Source organism: Pituophis catenifer, unplaced genomic scaffold, assembly GCF_029215685.1.
Source record: "Pituophis catenifer annectens isolate HBS135680 unplaced genomic scaffold, rPitCat1.0.hap2 SCAF_9, whole genome shotgun sequence".
NCBI lineage: Eukaryota > Metazoa > Chordata > Lepidosauria > Squamata > Colubridae > Pituophis > Pituophis catenifer.
In genome coordinates, this window is record NW_027256889.1 from 10,435,532 (window position 1) to 10,454,883 (window position 19,352).

At 43.2% G+C, this 19,352-nt stretch overlaps 1 protein-coding gene across 1 annotated transcript in view; it reads left to right on the plus strand.

Moving 5' to 3' along the window:
* The first annotated feature begins 243 nt into the window (after nt 1-243).
* The window catches only part of LOC139321467 (synaptophysin-like protein 1), a 28,181-nt gene continuing 9,072 nt past the window's right edge, over nt 244-19,352 (plus strand). Inside the window, exons 1-3 of the mRNA XM_070950191.1 lie at nt 244-360; nt 14,865-14,983; nt 16,995-17,205. Coding sequence (XP_070806292.1) covers nt 292-360; nt 14,865-14,983; nt 16,995-17,205 — 399 coding nt within the window. The 5' untranslated portion in view covers nt 244-291. The remainder of the gene's footprint in view (nt 361-14,864; nt 14,984-16,994; nt 17,206-19,352) is intronic.

A 19,352-nucleotide genomic window follows, 5' to 3' on the forward strand; every position in this document is an offset into this window, starting at 1 on the left:
GACTTGGCCTGACGGAGCCTGTCGGGCCAGCCAGAGCGCGCTTTTTACCCCGCGGCTCCAAGGGCGACTGTCACCAGCGGCGGGGCCGGCCGACGCCTTGCAGCCGCGGGGCGGAGCGCCAGCAGCCACGACATCCCGCCAGCCCGGAGCGGGTAAATCAGGTAGGAGGCCGGCGGCCCCTTAGGGCCGTAACCGCCCCCTTTCTCCCCCGCCCTGCCCCGCTCCGCCTTCCCGGAGCGAGAAACCGAAAGAGACGCCCTCCCTTGCGCTCCGCTCGCTCCCCGCTTGGAAATGTCCGGGTTTAGTTTGGATCTGGGGCCCGCCAAGGAGCCGCTCGGCTTCATCAAATTCCTGCAATGGGTAAGTTGAGCGGTGGGAGACGGGGAGGCGCTCCCCCCCCCCCGCTCCCCCAGGCGGCAGAGTCCCGGGAGTGTGGGGGCGGCTGCGGACCGCAGAGCCAGGATGCCGCGCAGGGCCCGTCGCTCCCTTCCCACCCGAAGGCAACGACAACGGAACGCGAAAAGGAGGAAACCTGGTTGCGGGGAGGGGGGGGGGGACAACGCCACGCGCGATTGCAAGGCACGAGTGAGCGCGCGCGGTGCAATCCGGGCTCTGCGATTTCCCCACTGCTTTCTTTCCCGCCCCCCCCCCCACCGCGCGCGCGCGCGCGCGCGCCTGCCTGAGGGTGTTTTTTGGGGGGTTGCAGCCGGTTCCTTTGCCCCCCCCCAAACAACCCCTTGTCCCGAGCCAGGATCGGGTGAACTTTTCCTCCCTCTCTCCCGCCCTGCTTGCACAGTCCAGGGCCTCCGCCTGCATTTTTCCCCCCCTTATCTCCCACCCTTTCCTTCCCCTTGTTCTCCCCCCCCCCTCACACACACACACACACACTCTCTCTCTCTCTCTCTCTCTCCGCCATTCGCCCGCCGGATTTATAAACATAGGCGTGGCCTCCGGGCTGCAAAAGTTGAATGCTTGGATTCCTTCTAGGAAACTTATGGCTTTTTCCACACCCTAAAAATCCTCCGGCGGTCTATTTTTGGGAGTTTTCCCTCTCTCTCTCTCTCTCTCTCCCCCCCCTTCCCATAGTTGTGCTGTGTCCCCCCCCCCCCGCGAGCCACGTGCCTAAGCCGTGGAATCTGCCCCCCGCCAGAGGTCCCGCGATTCGAAAGGATCGCTTTCAGATCCGCTACCTGAATCGGTTGGGGTGGGGTTTTTCCACCCCCCCCCTTTCCTCCCCCCCCCACCCTTTCTACGACTGGCCTCTTTCCCAGGGATTCCCTTCGAATCCCATACCGGATCCAAAGCGCCCGATACGTTGCTTGGAGGGAATCCAGAGAGGCTTCTAAGCGATCTGGGGGGGGTTAATAGCTTTAACATGGGATCTTTAGCGAAGAGGGTTGTGTTTTGGTTTGGGGGTTTTGCAAGGGAAAAAAGGACCGTGTGTGTGTGTGTGTGTGTGTGTGTGTGTGTGTGTCTGATCGAATCCAGAGAGGGTTTTATAAGCGATCTGGGGTTAATAGCTTAACATGGGATCTTTAGGGAAGAGGGTTGTGTCGTGTTTTTTTTTGCAAGGGGAAAAAGGACTGTGTGTGGTGTGTGTGTTTGTGTGTCTGATCCCTGGGTTGTGGAGGAGTGAAATGGGCGCCTTTCCCCGAAGAAGCTGTTGTGTAAGTTTATTCTTGGGGAAGAGTAGCAAAATGGCACCTCTGTTTCTACAGCTTCCAGATGGTGTCCCTTTTCAAGGGAATGCTGGCTCTTGTTTGTATTTCCTCTGTACCGTAGTCTGATTTATTGATAAAAGACTGGCGGGTTCGGCTGCAGGGTGCAACAAGTTAAGACAACAGAAAACAGAGTATTTGTAGTTCAGGCTTGAATTGTGGAGTCCTTGCTACAGGCCAGTCCTCAACGTACAACTGCAATGGAGCCCAAAATGTCTTAAGTGAGCCATTTCTTAAGTGAGTTTGACCTGTTTAAGCCAGGGATCTGCAACCTTAAACACTCAAAAGAGCCATTTGGGCCGGTTTCCCACAGAAAAGAAAACACCGGGAGCCACAAAACCCCATGCCTGACTATTTCTTGAGCGGCCACAAAACTAGCATATGTAGTTGAATTAAACGTTCTGTTTTCTTCTGAAGCTTTTCTTTTCTTGGATTTATTTGTGGTTGGTCTATCGGGGTTGAAAAGCTCAATAAATTGCGTGCCAGCAGGTATCACATATTGGCGGTTGTGATGCACATTTTGAATGATAGGGAGCCGCAGCAGAGGGGTGAAAGAGCCACATGCGGCTCCAGAGCCGCAGATTGCTGACCCCTGGTTTAAGCGAATCGCTGTGGTTCTTAAATTAGGAACACGGGTTGTTAAGTGAATCCGGCTTCCCCACTGACTTGGCTCGTGGGAAGGTCGCAAAAGGATCATGTGAACTCATACACACGCACGCACACACCAGGACACTGCAATCGTCATAAATGTGAGTCAGTTGTCAAGCATCCCAATGTAAATCCCGTGACCCATGGGGGGGGGACAGGGGACGCTGCAACGGTCATAAGTGTGAAAAATGGTCCTAAGTCACTTTTTTCAGTGCCGTTGTAACTTTGAAAGGTCACTAAGTGAACTGTTGTAAGTCGAGGACTAACTGTACTACGAATGAAAATGCAGTGGAATGTTAAAGAACCTGATGATGTGAATTGTGCTCCATCAGAGATAACAATCCATTTTGCATTTAAGGTACTCCCAAATTTCCGACAAAGTAAACTCTGGGGATTTCATTAATATTCAAATGCTTTCTTTCCCAGAAATCAGACACTGGAAATCATTAAAAACAAACAAACATTAAACCAGTCATCTTACCCCACAAATATCATCATCATCATCATTTCAGCCATTTTGCATCCACTGCAGGACGAAGGCCTCTTCTGCATGTTTCCAACCAATACGGTCCTGAGCTTTCTTTTGGCCAATTGGGCCCACAATATTTGCTGACCCCACAATATATTCTAAACCAGGGGTCTGCAACCTTAAACACTCAAAGAGCCATTTGGACCCGTTTCCCACAGAAAAGAAAACACCGGGAGCCACAAAACCCTTCCCGTGCCTGACTATTTCTTGAGCGGCCACAAAACTAGCATATGTAGTTGAATTAAACATTCTATTTCTTCTGAAACTTTTATTTTCTTGGATTTATCCGTGATTGGTCTATCGGGGTTGAAAAGCTCAATAAATTGCGATATTGTATCACATATTGGCGGCATATTTTGAGTGACAGGGAGCCGCAGCAGAGGGGCTCCAGAGTCACATGCGGCTCCAGAGCCACAGATTGCTGACCCCTGTTCTAAACCAGTGGGTTTTTTTTAAACTTGGCAACTTTAAGATGTCTGGATTTCAACTGCTTATTGGGGAATTCTGGGAGTTAAACTCCACATGAAATTTCGAAATCACTGAAAAAAAAGGGATTTATGACTGATCGGTCACATGATCAAAATTCAGGCACTTGACAATTGGCATTTATTTAGAACGACTGCAAGGTACCAGAGTCGTGATCGCTATTCCTGATTTTCCCAGCTGGCTTCCGACAAGCAAAGTCAATGCCATGCCAGATTCACTTAATGACTGCTTGATTCATTTAACTGTGTCAAAAAAAAAAAAGGTTGCAGAATTAGAGGATTCACTTAATAACCGCCTTGCTTAGCAACAGAAATTCTATTTCTAATTGTGGTTGTAAGTCGAGGATTACCTACAGATAAGCTGTTTTAACGAGAAAGAACTCTCAAAATGATCAATTCTGCCTGGAGTCTTCCAGAAAAGTATTTAGAATTTAGAATAACAAGAGTTGGAAGGGACCTTGGAGGTCTTCTAGTCCAACCCCCCGTTTAGGCAAGAAACTCTACACCACTTCAGACAAAAGTAGATGGAGTAACATGTTCGAATGCTGGGTAAAAACAACAAACAGATGCAGCAAAACCTAACATGTCCTTGCAGCATCTTTGGAAAGCTGTACAAATAAGGTTTGCAAGAGAAGCATTTGAGCATGAGTAAGAGCATCATACGCCCAAATACCCGAGTACAGTATCTGATTGTTGATCATGGCTTTGATGGGATTCTGTTTTTAATATTATATTAATTTCACAAGCCTTTCAAACAGAGCAGGGTAGGGATTGTAAGCGGTGATTCGTTAAGTGCTATCTTAGGGAAGCCTGAGATGCCTAGATTTATGTTGAGCACGGTCCTCCGTGATGTGAATTCAGGTCGCTTTCAGCTCCATCTCATAGGGTTAATGGGGCTAATGCTTAAGAAGGGCGGCATATAAATCAATTTTTTTTAAAAAAAATGCAGTGGTGGGTTCCTCCCGGTTCGGCCAAGCCGGTAGCAGTGACGATATGACGTCACCGAACCGATTCTCTTTGTTCGGGAGCTGGGCTCTTCCGCACCCCCCCTGTTATTCTTACCTTTTATTAGGCCCCGCCCCAATCTATTAGCTGCCTCCTGAGTCCCAGCTGATCGGCTAGAAGAAAAAAAACTGTTTAAACTCTTGTCGGGGGCTTCAAAGGGCCGCCCTACAGCTGATCAGTGTTAAAAGGCAGTGTGGTGGTAGACCAGTGCGGTCGAAAAACAAATGGGTAGACCGGTGCCTCCCAAAACAAATGAGTAGACCGGTGCCTCCAAAAACAAATGGGTAAACCGGAACGCTCCAAGAACAAATGGATAGACAGGTACAGCTCTGCAAGCAGTTAAAAGCCTGGTAGACCAGTACCTCTGCTATATCCTAAAGAATTGTCACATGACCATCAAACCACACCCACAAAATAAGCCACGCCCACAGAACCGGTAGTAAAAAAATTTAGAACCCACCCCTGGGTTAATGGGAATTGCAGTCTAACCCCTTTGGTGGGTGCGGACTTTCAACTGGCTGAGAATAATAATCAGAACTGAAGTTCACCATGGATGATGAGGGTCCTTCTTTATTTCCCACGGCCAAGTCATGCTGGGGATGGCCTTTTTCAATAAATTGGAGGGTACGTGGTTAGAAAAGGTATAGAGCAGTGGTGTCAAACTCAAGACCCGGAGGCTGGATTTGACCCACAGGGTGTTTAGATCTGGCCCGTGGGGCTGCCCTGGAAACAGCGAAGGACCAGCCAGCGAAAACGGAGTTTGGGAAGTCTGCATGTGGCCTTCCCAAGCTCTGTTTTCACTGGCAGAGGGTTGCAAGAGGCCATCACAGTCAAAAATGGAGCTTGGGAGCCTATTTTCGCTGGCAGAGCACTCAGACCACCATAGGTACCCCCGACACAAGTGACATTGAGCTGGCCACACCCACCCCGGCCCCCCAAGTTCAAACACAACCCTGATGTGGCCCTCAATGAAATTGAGTTTGACACCCCTGGTATAGAGGTAGGCTGTGAATCAGATGTTATTGTTGAATCAGGGATTGTTCTGGCTAGAGATGTGGGGCAGATGCTCGCATCCAAGGCTTTGTCTTGTGTTGTAAAGAAGAACTATTAAGAGCCTTGGTGGTGCAGCGGACTAAGTGCTGTTATGTAGCACTTAGCTGCCAGCTGCCTGCAATTAGTGCAAGTTCAAATCTCACCAGGCTCAAGGTTGACTCAGCCTTCCATCCTTCTGAGGTAGGTAAATTGAGGACCCAGATTGTGGGGTCAATAAACTGACTTTGTAGAAACACCGCTTGGGGGGGGGCAAAAGCCCTAATAAGCAGGTATATACAAAAGAATGAAGGCTATTGCTATAAGTGCATTGTAAGCCGCCCTGAGTCTACAGAGAAGGGCAGCATATAAATTGAAATAATAATAATAATAATAATAATAATAATAATAATAATAATAATAATAATAATAATATAATGAGGAGAATTTAAAATACAGCTTGGCTAGAGAAAGTTGCTTTCAGTTTTTCTTTCTAAGTGAGAGTTTGCCTGTATTTTTGCCAAGGGGTGGAAATGGGAGACGCCTAATTAGAAGCAGATTAGAAGTGGGAGATTGTTTCCTGTCCAGGGAGGGTTGGCATCTTGGCAGGGAAAGATCTTAAACATTTTTAGATGAATACATGGTCCATTAAATCAGTATCACGATTTAGAGCCCAACACAAGAGTAAACCGGCTCTAAATCATGATATTGAATGAATTAATGAATATTGATTTACATTGGGTTAGTGTTCTGACCTTTGCTTTATTATTAATTGTAGCGGGGGGGAATTAAAAACACTGAACAGGAAATGGAAGACAGAGTGGTTTGATAGCATTTTTACTCTGCTTTCTATGAGTTTTTGCTCTTCATCAAATCTCCTGTGCATAAAAACAAGTCACTCCATAGCAGGAAGCTTGTTTGAGTTGGGCTTGTATTGTTTCACTCCTGCAGTGTAACTGATTAGATATGGGTGGTGACCCCCAGTTATTTGGGGCTCCACGGGTGAAAAGCACAATTTTTTTTCACACTTCAGGTCTTCTGCTCTTGAAATTATAAACTGCATCAACCGGGGTGGATTTGATTTAAATCGAGTTGATTTAAATCACAATTTAAATCATGATTTAAATCACTAGTAAAAAGGCTTGATTTAAATCAACTCAATTTAAATCATAATTTTTAAAGAGCAACTGTCATCTCTGCTACTCCTTTGACCCGCTGTTGACTCACCGATAGTCCCAGTGTTGCAGAATATACAGCCTCATGCTACATAACTAAGCTCCATTTCATGCTGAATAAACTAAATTATTTATGTATCTTAAATAGAAAATTATCTTACGATAGATTTTTACCCCAAAAGTTTTTTTATTAAAATAAATTTGATAAAAATAAAAAAAATCCGATTTTTTTGATTTTTTTAAAAAAATCATTGATTTTTATCCACCCTGGCATCAACAGTTGATGGTACCAGGCAAAAATGCACTTATTGTGGGATTCGTTTTATTTCTGAGTCTTGTCATGTATTTGCAATGGTGCAGTGGTTAGACTGTAGTATTGCAGGCTAACTGCTCACATTGCCAGGAGTTTGATTCCTTCGATTCTGGCCAGCTCAAGCTTGACTCAGACTTACAGAACAGAACAGAATAATAGAATGTTATATTGGCCACCTCCAAGTTACCTCCTTGGATGGTCTGGATCATTTCAGAGTCTCTACACCAACTTCTTGCACCGGGCACCAGATGGCACAACCTCACAGGCCCAGAATCTCTTGGTCAGACGGGCAGCCATATAAATTGGGCAGATAGATAGATAGCCTGCACAGATTCTGTACCTGCACTTGGAAGTTTGAGGAGCAAGCTCAAAAGACGTTGCTTCAGTAGAATAGAATAGAATAAAATGAATAGAATAGAATTCTTTATTGGCCAAGTGTGATTGGAGACACATGGAATTCGTCTTTGGTGCATAAGCTCTCAGTGTGCATAAAAATAAAAATAAAATACATTCGTCAAGAATCGTAAGATACAACACTTAGTGATAGTCATAGGATACTAATAAGCAATCAAATCATACTAGGAAACAATAAAAACAATATAAGTTGTAAAGATACAAGCAAAATGGATACAGTATATAGTGGGAAGAGATAGGTACTAGTAAGTATGAGAAGAAGAATAGTAATGCAGCCTTAGTAGTTAATTTGACAGTGTTGTGGGAATTAGTTGTTAAGCAGAGTGATGGCATTTGGGAAAAAAATTGTCCTTGTGTCTTGTTGTTCTGGTGTGCAGAGCCCATAGCGTAGAAATGCCTGGGAGAAGAAAACCCAAGGAAATCGGTGATTCTGAGATGACAACATCTCCCACATGATAATGTTGGGCAAGATGTTTCCAAGAACGTAATGTAAGAATCATTTTGCTAGATGAGGCCTCCAGGCAAGCATTTCGTTTCTCTCAATTTGACCAACCAGAGGCCTCTGGCTGCTGGCAATGGAGAGAGAGAGAGAAAGAGAGAAACAAATCCCTCTGTTGTTATTCTTCGCTTGGTAACCGATATTTGGAAGCCTGCAGCCCTCAACATGGATTGAGTCTCACAAAATATTTTTAACCGTTTCTGAAACGGAAAGCACTCGAGTTTTGCGTGATTTGGGTTGCTTTCCGCTGCCCTTTTTCCCAGTTGTATTTTATCCTCCTTCGTTTTTTAGGGTTTGGCAAAGAAAACTATTCAGGATTATGTATGCACTGTAGATTTGTGGGTGTATCCTACAATGTAAGAGCATTATCTTGGCATTTTTATTCGTAATCCCTTCCCTAATGATACCTAATATGGAATTTGCTTCTTCTAACAACTACTGCATTGAGCTGATTTCTTAACTGAGCTGCCCACTGTGACCCCAGTATCATTTTCCTAGTTTGTTAGACCCCACAATCCCTTGTTCTCACCTGAACGTCAATGGCTTTACACTTAAACTGAAATTTGCTGTTGGGTGATCCTCTCTGGCTCTTCACAATCACAGTTGACTTCTCCACTCTGAATACAGGTAGTCCTCAATTTATGACCACAATTGGGACCAGAATTTCCATTGCTAAGCAAGGAGGTTGTGAAGTGAGTCATGTCCAATTTTACAACCTTTTTTTTTTTTTTGGCCATAATTGTTAAGTGAATCACTTTAACTGTTAAGTGAATCTGGCTTCCCCCATTGCTTTGCTTGGCTGGGTAGGTTAGAAATAGCGATGACATGACCATGGGTCTGTAGGACATGACCAGGCTGAGCCCGAAGGAGGAGTCAAATGCGTCATCAGTCTCGAGTCCCTTTGCATTCACAACAAGTCCGGCCCACCTTAAATTCCTTTGACTCTTATATATCACCAATTTGCTTGGACCGTTAGTAGCTCAGATTCTTGTAGAAAACTTAAGCTTGCAATAAACCTTTACATTCATTTGAACTACTTGGATTTCCTGATTTCCCGCTCTTGACAGTGTCCTTGCAATAATTGTAAATACATGCTGGTTGCCAAGCATCCAAATTTTGATCACATGACCATGGGGAATACTGCAATGGTCGTAAGTATGAGGACTGGTTGTAGTGCTGTTATAACTTTGGACAGTCCCTAAATGAATGGTTGTAAGTCAAGGCCTACCTGTGGTTTGATGTTGTCTAAACATTTGGCAGGAATATCCACCATGATCTATACATCATGGTGAACAGCTCAAAGGTAAACAACCAAATTCTTCAGGATTTCAATAAAATAGAAGTTGACATCTACAGGAGTTCATTTGGCATTCCAAGCATACCAAAGAAAGGAATGGATATGGATGCAGCTGTTATTCCTATACTCTTTTACATTTTCAGCTATATAAAGGTGGACTCACACATTGCATAAATCTCCAGTGCAACCTTAACAGGTTCTTTGAACCCAAGTATTTTGATTTGTAAATCATAGCTTATGACAGGTACTCACATATCTTGTTTTATTGCCGCTTCACCAATATTGTGGGTTGGGTTTTTTTTACAAGATCCTTCGCCAGTAAAAAGATTACGACTTCTGGATGGTTAGCATTTTTTTAGCAATAAAGCATTTTAATTAAGGTATGTACATTATGCTTAGTCATAATGCTATTGCACGCTTAATAGACTACAGTATAATATAAATATAACTTGTTTGGCCAATGGGAAACCAAAACATTTATGTGACTCGCCTTATAGTGATATTGCTTTATTGCAGTGGTCTGGAACCAAACCCACAACATTTCTGAGGTACACCTGTACATGTCGTTGATTTGTTCTAGCAAAATATAGGTCAATAATAATTTGTCAAATGGATAGGCTGCCCAACTCTTAGTGACTCTGGGTGGTTTACAATGGTTAAAACCTTTTAAAAACAGAGACAAAAAAAACCCCACAAAAATATCACAAGACAAAGGAACAATGATGGCAAAGAAAATAAATCCAGAGGGCAGTATAGAGGAAGAAAGGAATATTAATTGTCCTCTTCAAAGGTTGTGTTTTCTTTTAAACAGAAGCTAAAGACATTCACCGAACACTAGGGGACCAGACTCCCTTGTGACTTGTTCTAAAAATGAACTTTGTTTTTCTTTTAATTCTTGGGCTTTTTAAAAAAATAATAGATCATTTTGTTTATTTTATTTACCATGTTTTCCCGAAAATAAGACCCTGTCTTATATTATTTTGAACCCCGAAATAAGCGCTTGGCCTTATTTTCAGGGAGATCTTATTATTTTGGGGTGCGTGGAGCAAGATGGGGCTCCTCTTGCCGTCTTACCTGATTTCCAGCTCTGTCTCCCTAACCCTAACCAGAGGAAATGGCGGGGACCGGCTGTGCATGCGGAGAGGGCTTATTTTCAGGGAGGGCTTATTTTATTGCATGCACTCAAAAGCCCGATTGGGCTTATTATCGGGGGATGTCTTATTTTTTTGGGAAACAGTATTTATAGAAACATTATTTTCTTTTTGCATGCTACGCTGGATGACTCCAGGGAGAGAATAACATTTAAAAAATGAAAATAATAATAATAGCATAAAATAGTTTATGACACTGTCTTTGATTGGATGCCAAAATTAATTTTTAAAATAGATCTGGGGCAGATGCAACAGGGATGCAGATTGGTTCTGTATTTTCTCCTGTGCTCTGAAGCCTTTTGTTCCCAAGAGAAAGATTTCAGAAAGAATGAAACCAGGAGATATTTGCTTAGGTGAGTTCTTATATACAGGTAATCCTTGACCTGCAACCACAATTGAACCCAAAATCTCTTTTGCTAAGCGAAACATTGGTTAAGTGAATTTTGTTCTGTTTTACGCCCGTTCTTGCCACAGTTGTTAAGTGAATCCCTGCAGTTGCTAAGTTAGGAACATGGTTGTTAAGTGAATCAGGCTACCCTATTGACTTTTCTTGTAGGAAGGTCGCAAAAAAGGGATTGCATAACCCTGGCACACTGCAACCGTCATAAATACGAGTCAGTGACCAAGACTCTGAATTTGGATCACATGACCATGGGTCAATGGTCGTAAGTGAAAAACGTCACTTTTTTTCAATGCCGTTTGTAATGTTGAACGGACACTAAATGAACTGTTGTAAGTCGAGGACTACCTTTAGAAACTAGATTTAGAAGTCCCTCTAATGTTATTTAGAACTGCAGAACTGCAGAAAAAACCATTGCTACCAACCTGCCTTCCACTGAGGACCTGTATACTGCACGAGTCAAAAAGAGGACTGTGAAAATATCTACAGACCCCTCACATCCTGGACATAAATTGTTTTGACTTCTACCCTCAAAACGACACTATAGAGCTCTGCACACCAGAACAACAAGACACAAGGACAGTTTTTTCCCAAACGCCATCACTCTGCTAAACAAATAATTCCCTCAACACTGTCAAATTAACTACTAAGACCATATTACTATTCTTCTCATCCTTACTAGTACCTATCTCTTCCCACTTATGGCTATATCTACGGACCTTCCGTCGCGCCCTTAAGACTTTCCTATTCCATCAAACTGGCCTGACCTAAATTTTCTCCCCTTTTTAAATGTACATTTTTAAATGTAAATTTTAATCTGTTTTAAATTATTAGGTATTTTAAATTCAGCCAAATTATTTAATTCGTTTTTAATTCATTTTAAACTTTTTGTATTTATGTGTTTTATCTCGTGGCTGTTCACCGCCCTGAGTCCTTCGGGAGAAGGGCGGTATAGAAATTTAATAAAATAATAAATAAATAAATAAATATATCTATGTTGCTTGTTTCTTTACTTCTTATATTGTTTTATTGTTTGCTAGTATGATCTGATTGCTTATCAGTATCCTATGACTATCACTAAGTGTTGTATCGTATGATTCTTGCCGAATATATTTTATTTTTTCTTTATGTACACTGAGAGCCTATGCACCAAAGACAAATTCCTTGTGTCTCCAATCACACTTGGCCAATAAAGAATTCTATTCTACTCTACTCTACTCTACTCTACTCTACTCTACTCTACTCTACTCTACTCTACTCTACTCTACTCTACTCTACTCTACTTCAGGGCTATTCACAGAAAACGTGGGTGGGTCCTTAGGCCTCCGTAAGTGGAGATTTCTAGGTTTGCTATTCTGACGTGTGATCATCCAAATGGACCTTTTGTCTTTCCACTAGTTTTGCAGCCCAAGGTGTGGCTAGTTGTATTCGATTTCAGCGCTTCTATTCACATTGGGTAATAATTGTGCAAGCCTGTGGTGGAGAGAGGAAGCTTGTAATAGTACGAGGAAATCAACAGAGCCAGCGGGGAAAATCCTTCTCTTTACCTTCTCCCTTTAATCCGTAGCACATCCCGAGCGGAGATACAAGATCATGAGCCGTTCCTGGGTTGACTCATTCAACTTTCCATTGTTCTTTGGTTGCCCTTCACAGTTTTAATTCCAAACTGCAACCTTTTGGGGAGGGAAGATTTTGCGCTAAAGCAATAGCTGAAGCAAGTTGTAAAATGTTGCACAACAGGTTTCCTGGCTTTTAAGCACGATCATAACTTAGGGAAGGGGCAGGCTAAGATCTTGAAATAGCAACCTTGGCTTTTCTTTATAGGAATGAAATGTGTGTTTCAGGAACTTCTGGATCTAATCTCATGAATTTAAAAGGAAAACGACCTGCTTTAATTAGCCTGGAGGGTCATATATATATATATATAATTTGGAAAAACATACTATATTTGGAACCCAAGGAAAAGTGCAACGAAGCCTTTTTGGTCATTTAAAGCAGTCATGTCGTCTCCCAAGCTCACCGGAAGAAAACACGTGTCAGACTTCGATGCTATCTCAAAATAAATGAATTTCCAAACTGCCAATCTTTAAGGAAATCTTTTCTTTATTCGAGCACAGCAACCGGATCATGACTCGATGCGGACAAGACTGACCTTTTGCCCTCCAAACCCTCCCTTTCCGATCCCCAATTATCTGCTTCTCATTGGCTATCTTCCAAGTCACTCTCCTGACTTCTTGTCTCGTCATTTCACAGGAATGTCCCCCCTCCCTTCATTTCCACGGTGACCGAGCTTCAAAGGGATTTAGCAGGCAAAAGTTCAGGGCTTGTCTTGTAATTGCAATTGTACAATCTTCCTTTCTATGTCAGTGGTGAGACGCTGACAACACGGCTGCTTTAGCCATTTGAAGAAAATTGCTATAAAAAGTGTTTTAAAGACCTCTTTTGGACTTGCACAGCCTTAGTCAACAGGAGACTATTTTCTGGGTGTTATTCTTTATAGTGGAAGAGATGACATAGGTTGCAGTCAATCTGAGTAGCTTGGCTTGCCTTAACTGGCATGTAGTTTCGACTCTGTCCTTAAGAGTACTGAAAAACCTAGGACGGGTGTCAAACTCGTGATGTCATAGCGTCGTCACGTGACGTATCAGGACTTTTTTTCCCCCTTTCGCTAAAGCGGGCATGGGCGTGGCCAGCTTGTGACGCATCCGACGCATAACCTAGGACAGTGATGGCTAACCTTTTTGTCATTGTGTGCCAAAAGTGTGTGCACATGACAGCACGCACTTGTGCCTGCACCCACAATGCAATGCGTGTATGACTCCCCCCCACAACCTCCCACGCATGCGCACGTGACATCCCCCTCGCCCTGTTTTCAGCCTAGCAGGCCTCCTTGCAGCCTTTTGGGTCCCAGGAGGCTGCAGGGAGGCCTGCCAGGCCCAAAACGGGCTGTGGGAGGGTATGCGGTAACCCCTCCCTGTGGCCCGTTTTTGGTCCCAGGAGGCTGCAGGGAGGCCTGCCAGGCCCAAAACGGGCTGCATGAGGGGGGCGACCACCACGCTCCGTTTCCACACATGCGCATGCAGGTCTCGCCATGCGCACATGTCTCCCTCGCACATGTGAGGCAGAGACCTGACAATCAGCTGGACAGCAGGAGGCGCACACGCATGCAGGGTGGAGCTGAGCTGGGCAACGGCTCGCGTGGCGGCAGAGAGGGCGTGCCATAGGTTCGCCTTCACAGACCTTGGAGATAAATTGGACTAAAAGATAAGTCTCTTTTAGCAGTGATAGGGACTCCATGCTCTGTGTCTTACAAACCCAAAGCATTTCACACGGTTGTCATTATGGGGAAAATAGGAGGAGGAATATATTTATCACATTTGAATTGTTTAAAAAAATCATACAGGTGGGGTATAGATAACATAAATAGAACTACAATTGTATTGGGTTTGATAAGGGCTTTTGATAACATCTTCCGCAATTGAACATTACTTTCTTCCTCGTCATGCTGCAAACATTAATATTTTGCCTCAAACTTCAAGACAGTGGCACCTTGGTACTCCACTGCTTTGAAACACATCAAATTTAGTACTTAATGCATTTTGACCCAAAATTTTTGTCTCAGTACTGATCGTTTGTTTGGTACTCAACTCACAAGCTACAACTTGTCGGTGTCAGCTTCCTTGTGACTCATTACATTATTCCTTATGAGAAAAAATTATTTGGTGCTCATCGTTTTGGGTATTCATCATACTTCCCAGAATCAATAACAATAAGTACCGAAGTACCACTATATATTTTTTTTGGGGGGAGGCATAAATGATGGGGTGAATCCAGCCATTGGAGCTTATATTTAATTAATGGGGCCAAATTTATATATATATTTAATTGTATTTTAATATTTGTACTTGATGTTTTTACTTGGCTGTTCACCGCCCTGAGTCCTCAGGGAGAAGGGCGGTATACAAATTCAAAATAAAATTAAAAAAAAATATCTTAACCATGTGCAAACCTCATCAGTTTGCCAAACTATACAAGGTATGAACCCACTCCCTGCTCTCTTGAAGTTCTTAAGAGATCTCTGCTGAAGTGTGATTCAAGGGATGGGTCTCTAACCAAGCTTTCAAAAGAACTGAAGTTTGCCTCTGTCTCTGGAAAACATCATTAACATGTCACTTCCCCCCCCCCCCTCAATTTCTCATAGATATTCTCCATTTTTGCCTTCGCTACCTGTGGTGGATACAGTGGGAAGACATCTATACTGCTCACCTGTAAAAATAAGGAAAATGTCACCTGGAGCCAGGATTTCTTCTATCCTTTCAGGTGAGAGCATGCCGCTTTTTAAAATCCAGTTGCTTGTTCTTCGGTGTATCTGCCTGTGATCAAGAAAAATAATTGTGGAAGATGACAGTTAGTTTTAAAGATAACAACATGGAGATAGAGCTGGTCTTGGACCAGTCCTGCCCTTTCCCACAATCTGCCTTCTGTGGTTGCTGTTCGGGAAAAATTGGAGGTTTGGTTAAGCCATCTGGAGTTCCTGGTGGAAAGACAGGATCTGAATCAGATAAATGAGCGCATAAATATTTTTGTTGGAGAGGTTACAGTAATCAGGAGACACATGGTTACAATATCCTGTGGCAGCTGAATACGTGGAAATAATTCTCAAACTCAGTTGCACAACCCCCCAAAAAATAAGTGTAACTTTCATCATCCATTTTCAAACACTTTTTAGCAAATGCCACTTTTTCCTCGTGGCATTTGGCATATGGAAAGCATTTGGTATCGGGGGGGGGGGGATTGCTTCCAATCTTTTTGATCCCAAGTGGCTGAGTACTATGCAGAGAGTCCTCATTTACCAACTACTTGTTCAGCGATCACTCAAAGTTGTGACAGTGCTGAACGAGAGGGACTTAACAACCGGTCTTCAAAGTTTTGGCCGTCACACCATCCCCATGATTTGGGCACTTAAACAACGGTTGCGGTACATTACAATCACAGGATCGCCTTTAATCCCTTCCCTGCCATCTTCCCATAAGCAAAGTCAATGGGGAAGCCAGGAAGTCACAAGCCACTTTGATAAGACCCCAAACTTTGCTGCATTTGTGTAGTGTTATGCCATCCATTTCCCTGGGCTCCCTGCACTCACATGGCATGATGCCATTTATTTCCCTGGCATCACTGTGGTCAAACGGTATTGTAGCACCATCCTTTCCCCTGGCCTCCCCCAGTTTGCAAGTGGCCTGTGCAAGCCTCCCACCCACCCCTGTAGCACCCCCTCCCCAACGGCCGGTGGATGCTCCTTACCTGGGATTCCCATCATTTCCTGCTTAATGAGCTGCATATCTTGGGATTATGATGGCAACCAGGATTGTCATGGCTAAGCGATGCATTCACATGATGTGGTGCTTTCTGACAGCATTTCTTAGTGACGGCAGTCTTGGTCCCAATTGCTGTTGTAACCTGAGGACTATCTGTGTCCTGCCCAAGTATTTTCAGATTTAAATATAAAATCTTCTGCATAAAAACACACCTGATCTGAAAACACTTAAAGAAACTTGGATCAGTACAAAAAATTGCTGGAGACAAAGAAGCTTCCCTCTTTGTGGGAACGTATTCTGGTAGAAACAGGTGGACATTCCCAGCGAATCAAAATTATGTTGAAATTATGACACACCCATTACTTTGCAAGTCCTGCTCTTGTATACTCACTTTTGTACCTCTGAGGTAAGTACCGGTATGTAAGTTGCAACCAGAATTTTTCCTTTTGGGACTAATGGAAAAAGAACTGGAGAAAAAATTTGGAGCTTTGTGACTATACATGTTGACAACAGTTAGACCTATTGTATGCGCAAAAATGGGAGGACACTTTGATACCTACCATGGACGAATGGTTGCAGAAGTTGGTGGAGTTGGTGGAAATGGCCAAACTGACCACTATAAGTACTTTTGTTTCCACATGGAAACCATTTCTGAAATTTCGTGCTTGATGTGGAAAAGAATGTACTTTTGACTTTGGGTTTTATAGATTAGATTGATAGATCTTTATAGAAATGGCTTGTTCATGTTATTATGGAAAAACAAAAAGCTGTGATTTGATGCTAATGCCTTATTTTACTGCAACAGAGGGAGTCGGAGGTCAGTGTTTCTTTTTCTTTTCTTTTCCCTACCTTTCCTTGCTTCTCTTCCCCCTTTCCCTTCCCTCCTCGTTTTTCTTTTATTTACTTTTGTATTTTGTATTTTATAATACTTAATAAAAAAAAATGTTTGAAATAAATTGCAATATTTCTGCATGGGCAAAGACATGTAAGTGTCAGCTTTTTCTTCTTGTCACCAGGTTGAACAAAATTTCCTTTGGACCTCTGGCCCCAGGAATAAATTGCAACAATACTTGGCCCAAGCCCAGCTACTTGGTGGGAGATTTCTCCTCCTCGGCGGAGTTCTTCGTCACTTTTGCAGTTCTCGTGTTCCTGTACTGCATTGCAGCCTTAATTCTGTACCTCGGTTACATGCACTTGTATCGAGGTGCTGGAAAACTCCCCATGGTTGTAAGTCAACATGATTTGGCTTTTTACATTGTTTTTCTGTTATTTATAGCACTGGCTGGAGGTATAGCAATAGCACTTAGACTTATATACCACTTTACAGTGCTTTTACAGCCCTCTCTAAGCAGTTTACAGAGTCAGCCTATGGCCCCCAACAATCTGGGTCCTCATTTGACCCACCTCGGAAGGATGGAAGGCTGAGTCAACCTTGAGCCTGGTGAGATTCGAACTGTCAAATTACAGGCAGCCGGCAATCAGCAGAAGTAGTCTGGAGTACTGCCCTCTAACCACTGCACCACTGTGGCTCTGATGTGCATATTTCACGGATGGAAAAAAAAAACATGAGTGTCTTTTATCCCTAAGATTAATTTATTGAGCATATAGTTTTGGGGGTTTTTTTACTAATAAAGGAGAATATTTGTAGCTCAGGGTTGACATAAGGGTCAGGATCCTTGGTGACCTCTGAGTTTGTTTGTTTTCTTGCAGAGGTTTCATTACCCAAACTAGGTAACTCTTTTATTTTTATTTATTTATTTTTAATTTATATCCCAAATTATTTATTTTTATGAACAGTCAAGGCATACATAATACTCCCTTCTCCTATTTTTCCCCACAAGAATCCTGTGAGGTTTATTGGACTGAGACAGAGGGACTGGCCCAAAGTCACCCAGCTGGCTTTCTTGCTTAAGGCGGGATTAGTCTCCCTTCTTTTTGTCAACAAGCTTTCAAAAGCGAACAAGGCTTCTGCCCAGTGGTGAAATCCACATTTTTTTACTGCCGGTTCTGTGGGCATGGTTTGGTGGGTGTGGTGTGGTTTGGTGGGCGTGGCAGGGGAAGGATACTGCAAAACTTCCATTTCCACCCCATTCTGGGACACAGCCACAGGTGGTATTTGCCAGTTCTCCGAACTAATAAAAATTTCCACTACCGGTTCTCCAGAACCTGCCGGATTTCACCCCGCTTCTGCCCTTTGTTGCTGGAAAGGTGGGGTAATTAAAGCGAACATATGATTATTTAACTGAGGCTGTTTTATTAATCTTGAGCAGTCCAAGGATTTATCATAACTTGGGCTTTCGTCATTCATTTACCCCCCACTGAATCACATGTCTCTTTTTAAAAGCCTGTTTTTAAAAGTACATTTTAAAAGCCATTATTCTAATGGTATTTCTCCAGTACGAATATACACTGCTCAAAAAAATAAAGGGAACACAAGCAGAAGACATCCGAGATCTGAATGAATGAAATAGCCTTATTAAATACTTTGTTCGTTACATACAGTAGTTTTGTGTTCCCTTTAGTTGTTTGAGCAGTATATAAACTACTGTATGTAAAGAACAAAGTATTTAATAAGGCTATTTCATTCATTCAGATCTCGGATGCCTTCTCCTTGTGTTCCCTTTATTTTTTTGAGCAGTATATTTCCCTCTATTAGAAGATAAATGTTATAGGGAACACAGTTATTTTGAATAAAAGCAAGAAGAGTGTCAGGTACAAGCAACCAGAGCCACTTGTAAATAGCTAAAGTCAGCAACTTTATTGCCTGTTGCCTATGTTACAAGAATCTCACCAGACTGCTTGCCTTCCACTGGGAATGAGCAAGTAAGGCTTCATGGATCTTGGAGCAGGTCAAACTTATGCTGCTTATTGCTGTGCAAGGACTCCAAGCTAGGGCCTTGCTTTACCCCTCCTTCCAGCATAACTGGCAATTCCCCAACAAAAGATATTTTTTTTTAAGCCTTAAGATTCACTTGCTCACTCTTGGTGAATTTTGTAAAAACCTAGCTTTCCTCTTATCTCTGTCCCTTGCTCTATGCCTTTTGTGAGTGTGCCTAGGCTCTATGCCTAGGCAGCTGGGTGCAATGGAACAGTTAACTCTGATGCTAAGAACAGATCCTGCATCCTTCAGAGAAATATCTAACCATAATAGTAAATCTTTCTTCCTCTTTCTCTTGCCGCCGGATTCCAGGAACTGTGGTGAGTGGCATTTTTTTCTGTAGATCAAAAATGCATCCTGATCAACAAGGCAGCGCCTGCGATAGATGTTTGCTAGCATGCCCACCCGCTCAAATTTTGCATTCAGAAAGTTTGGGCCATTCTTTGGTCAATAAGTTTTTGATGGATCCCAGAGTTATGACATGGTAAATGTTAGT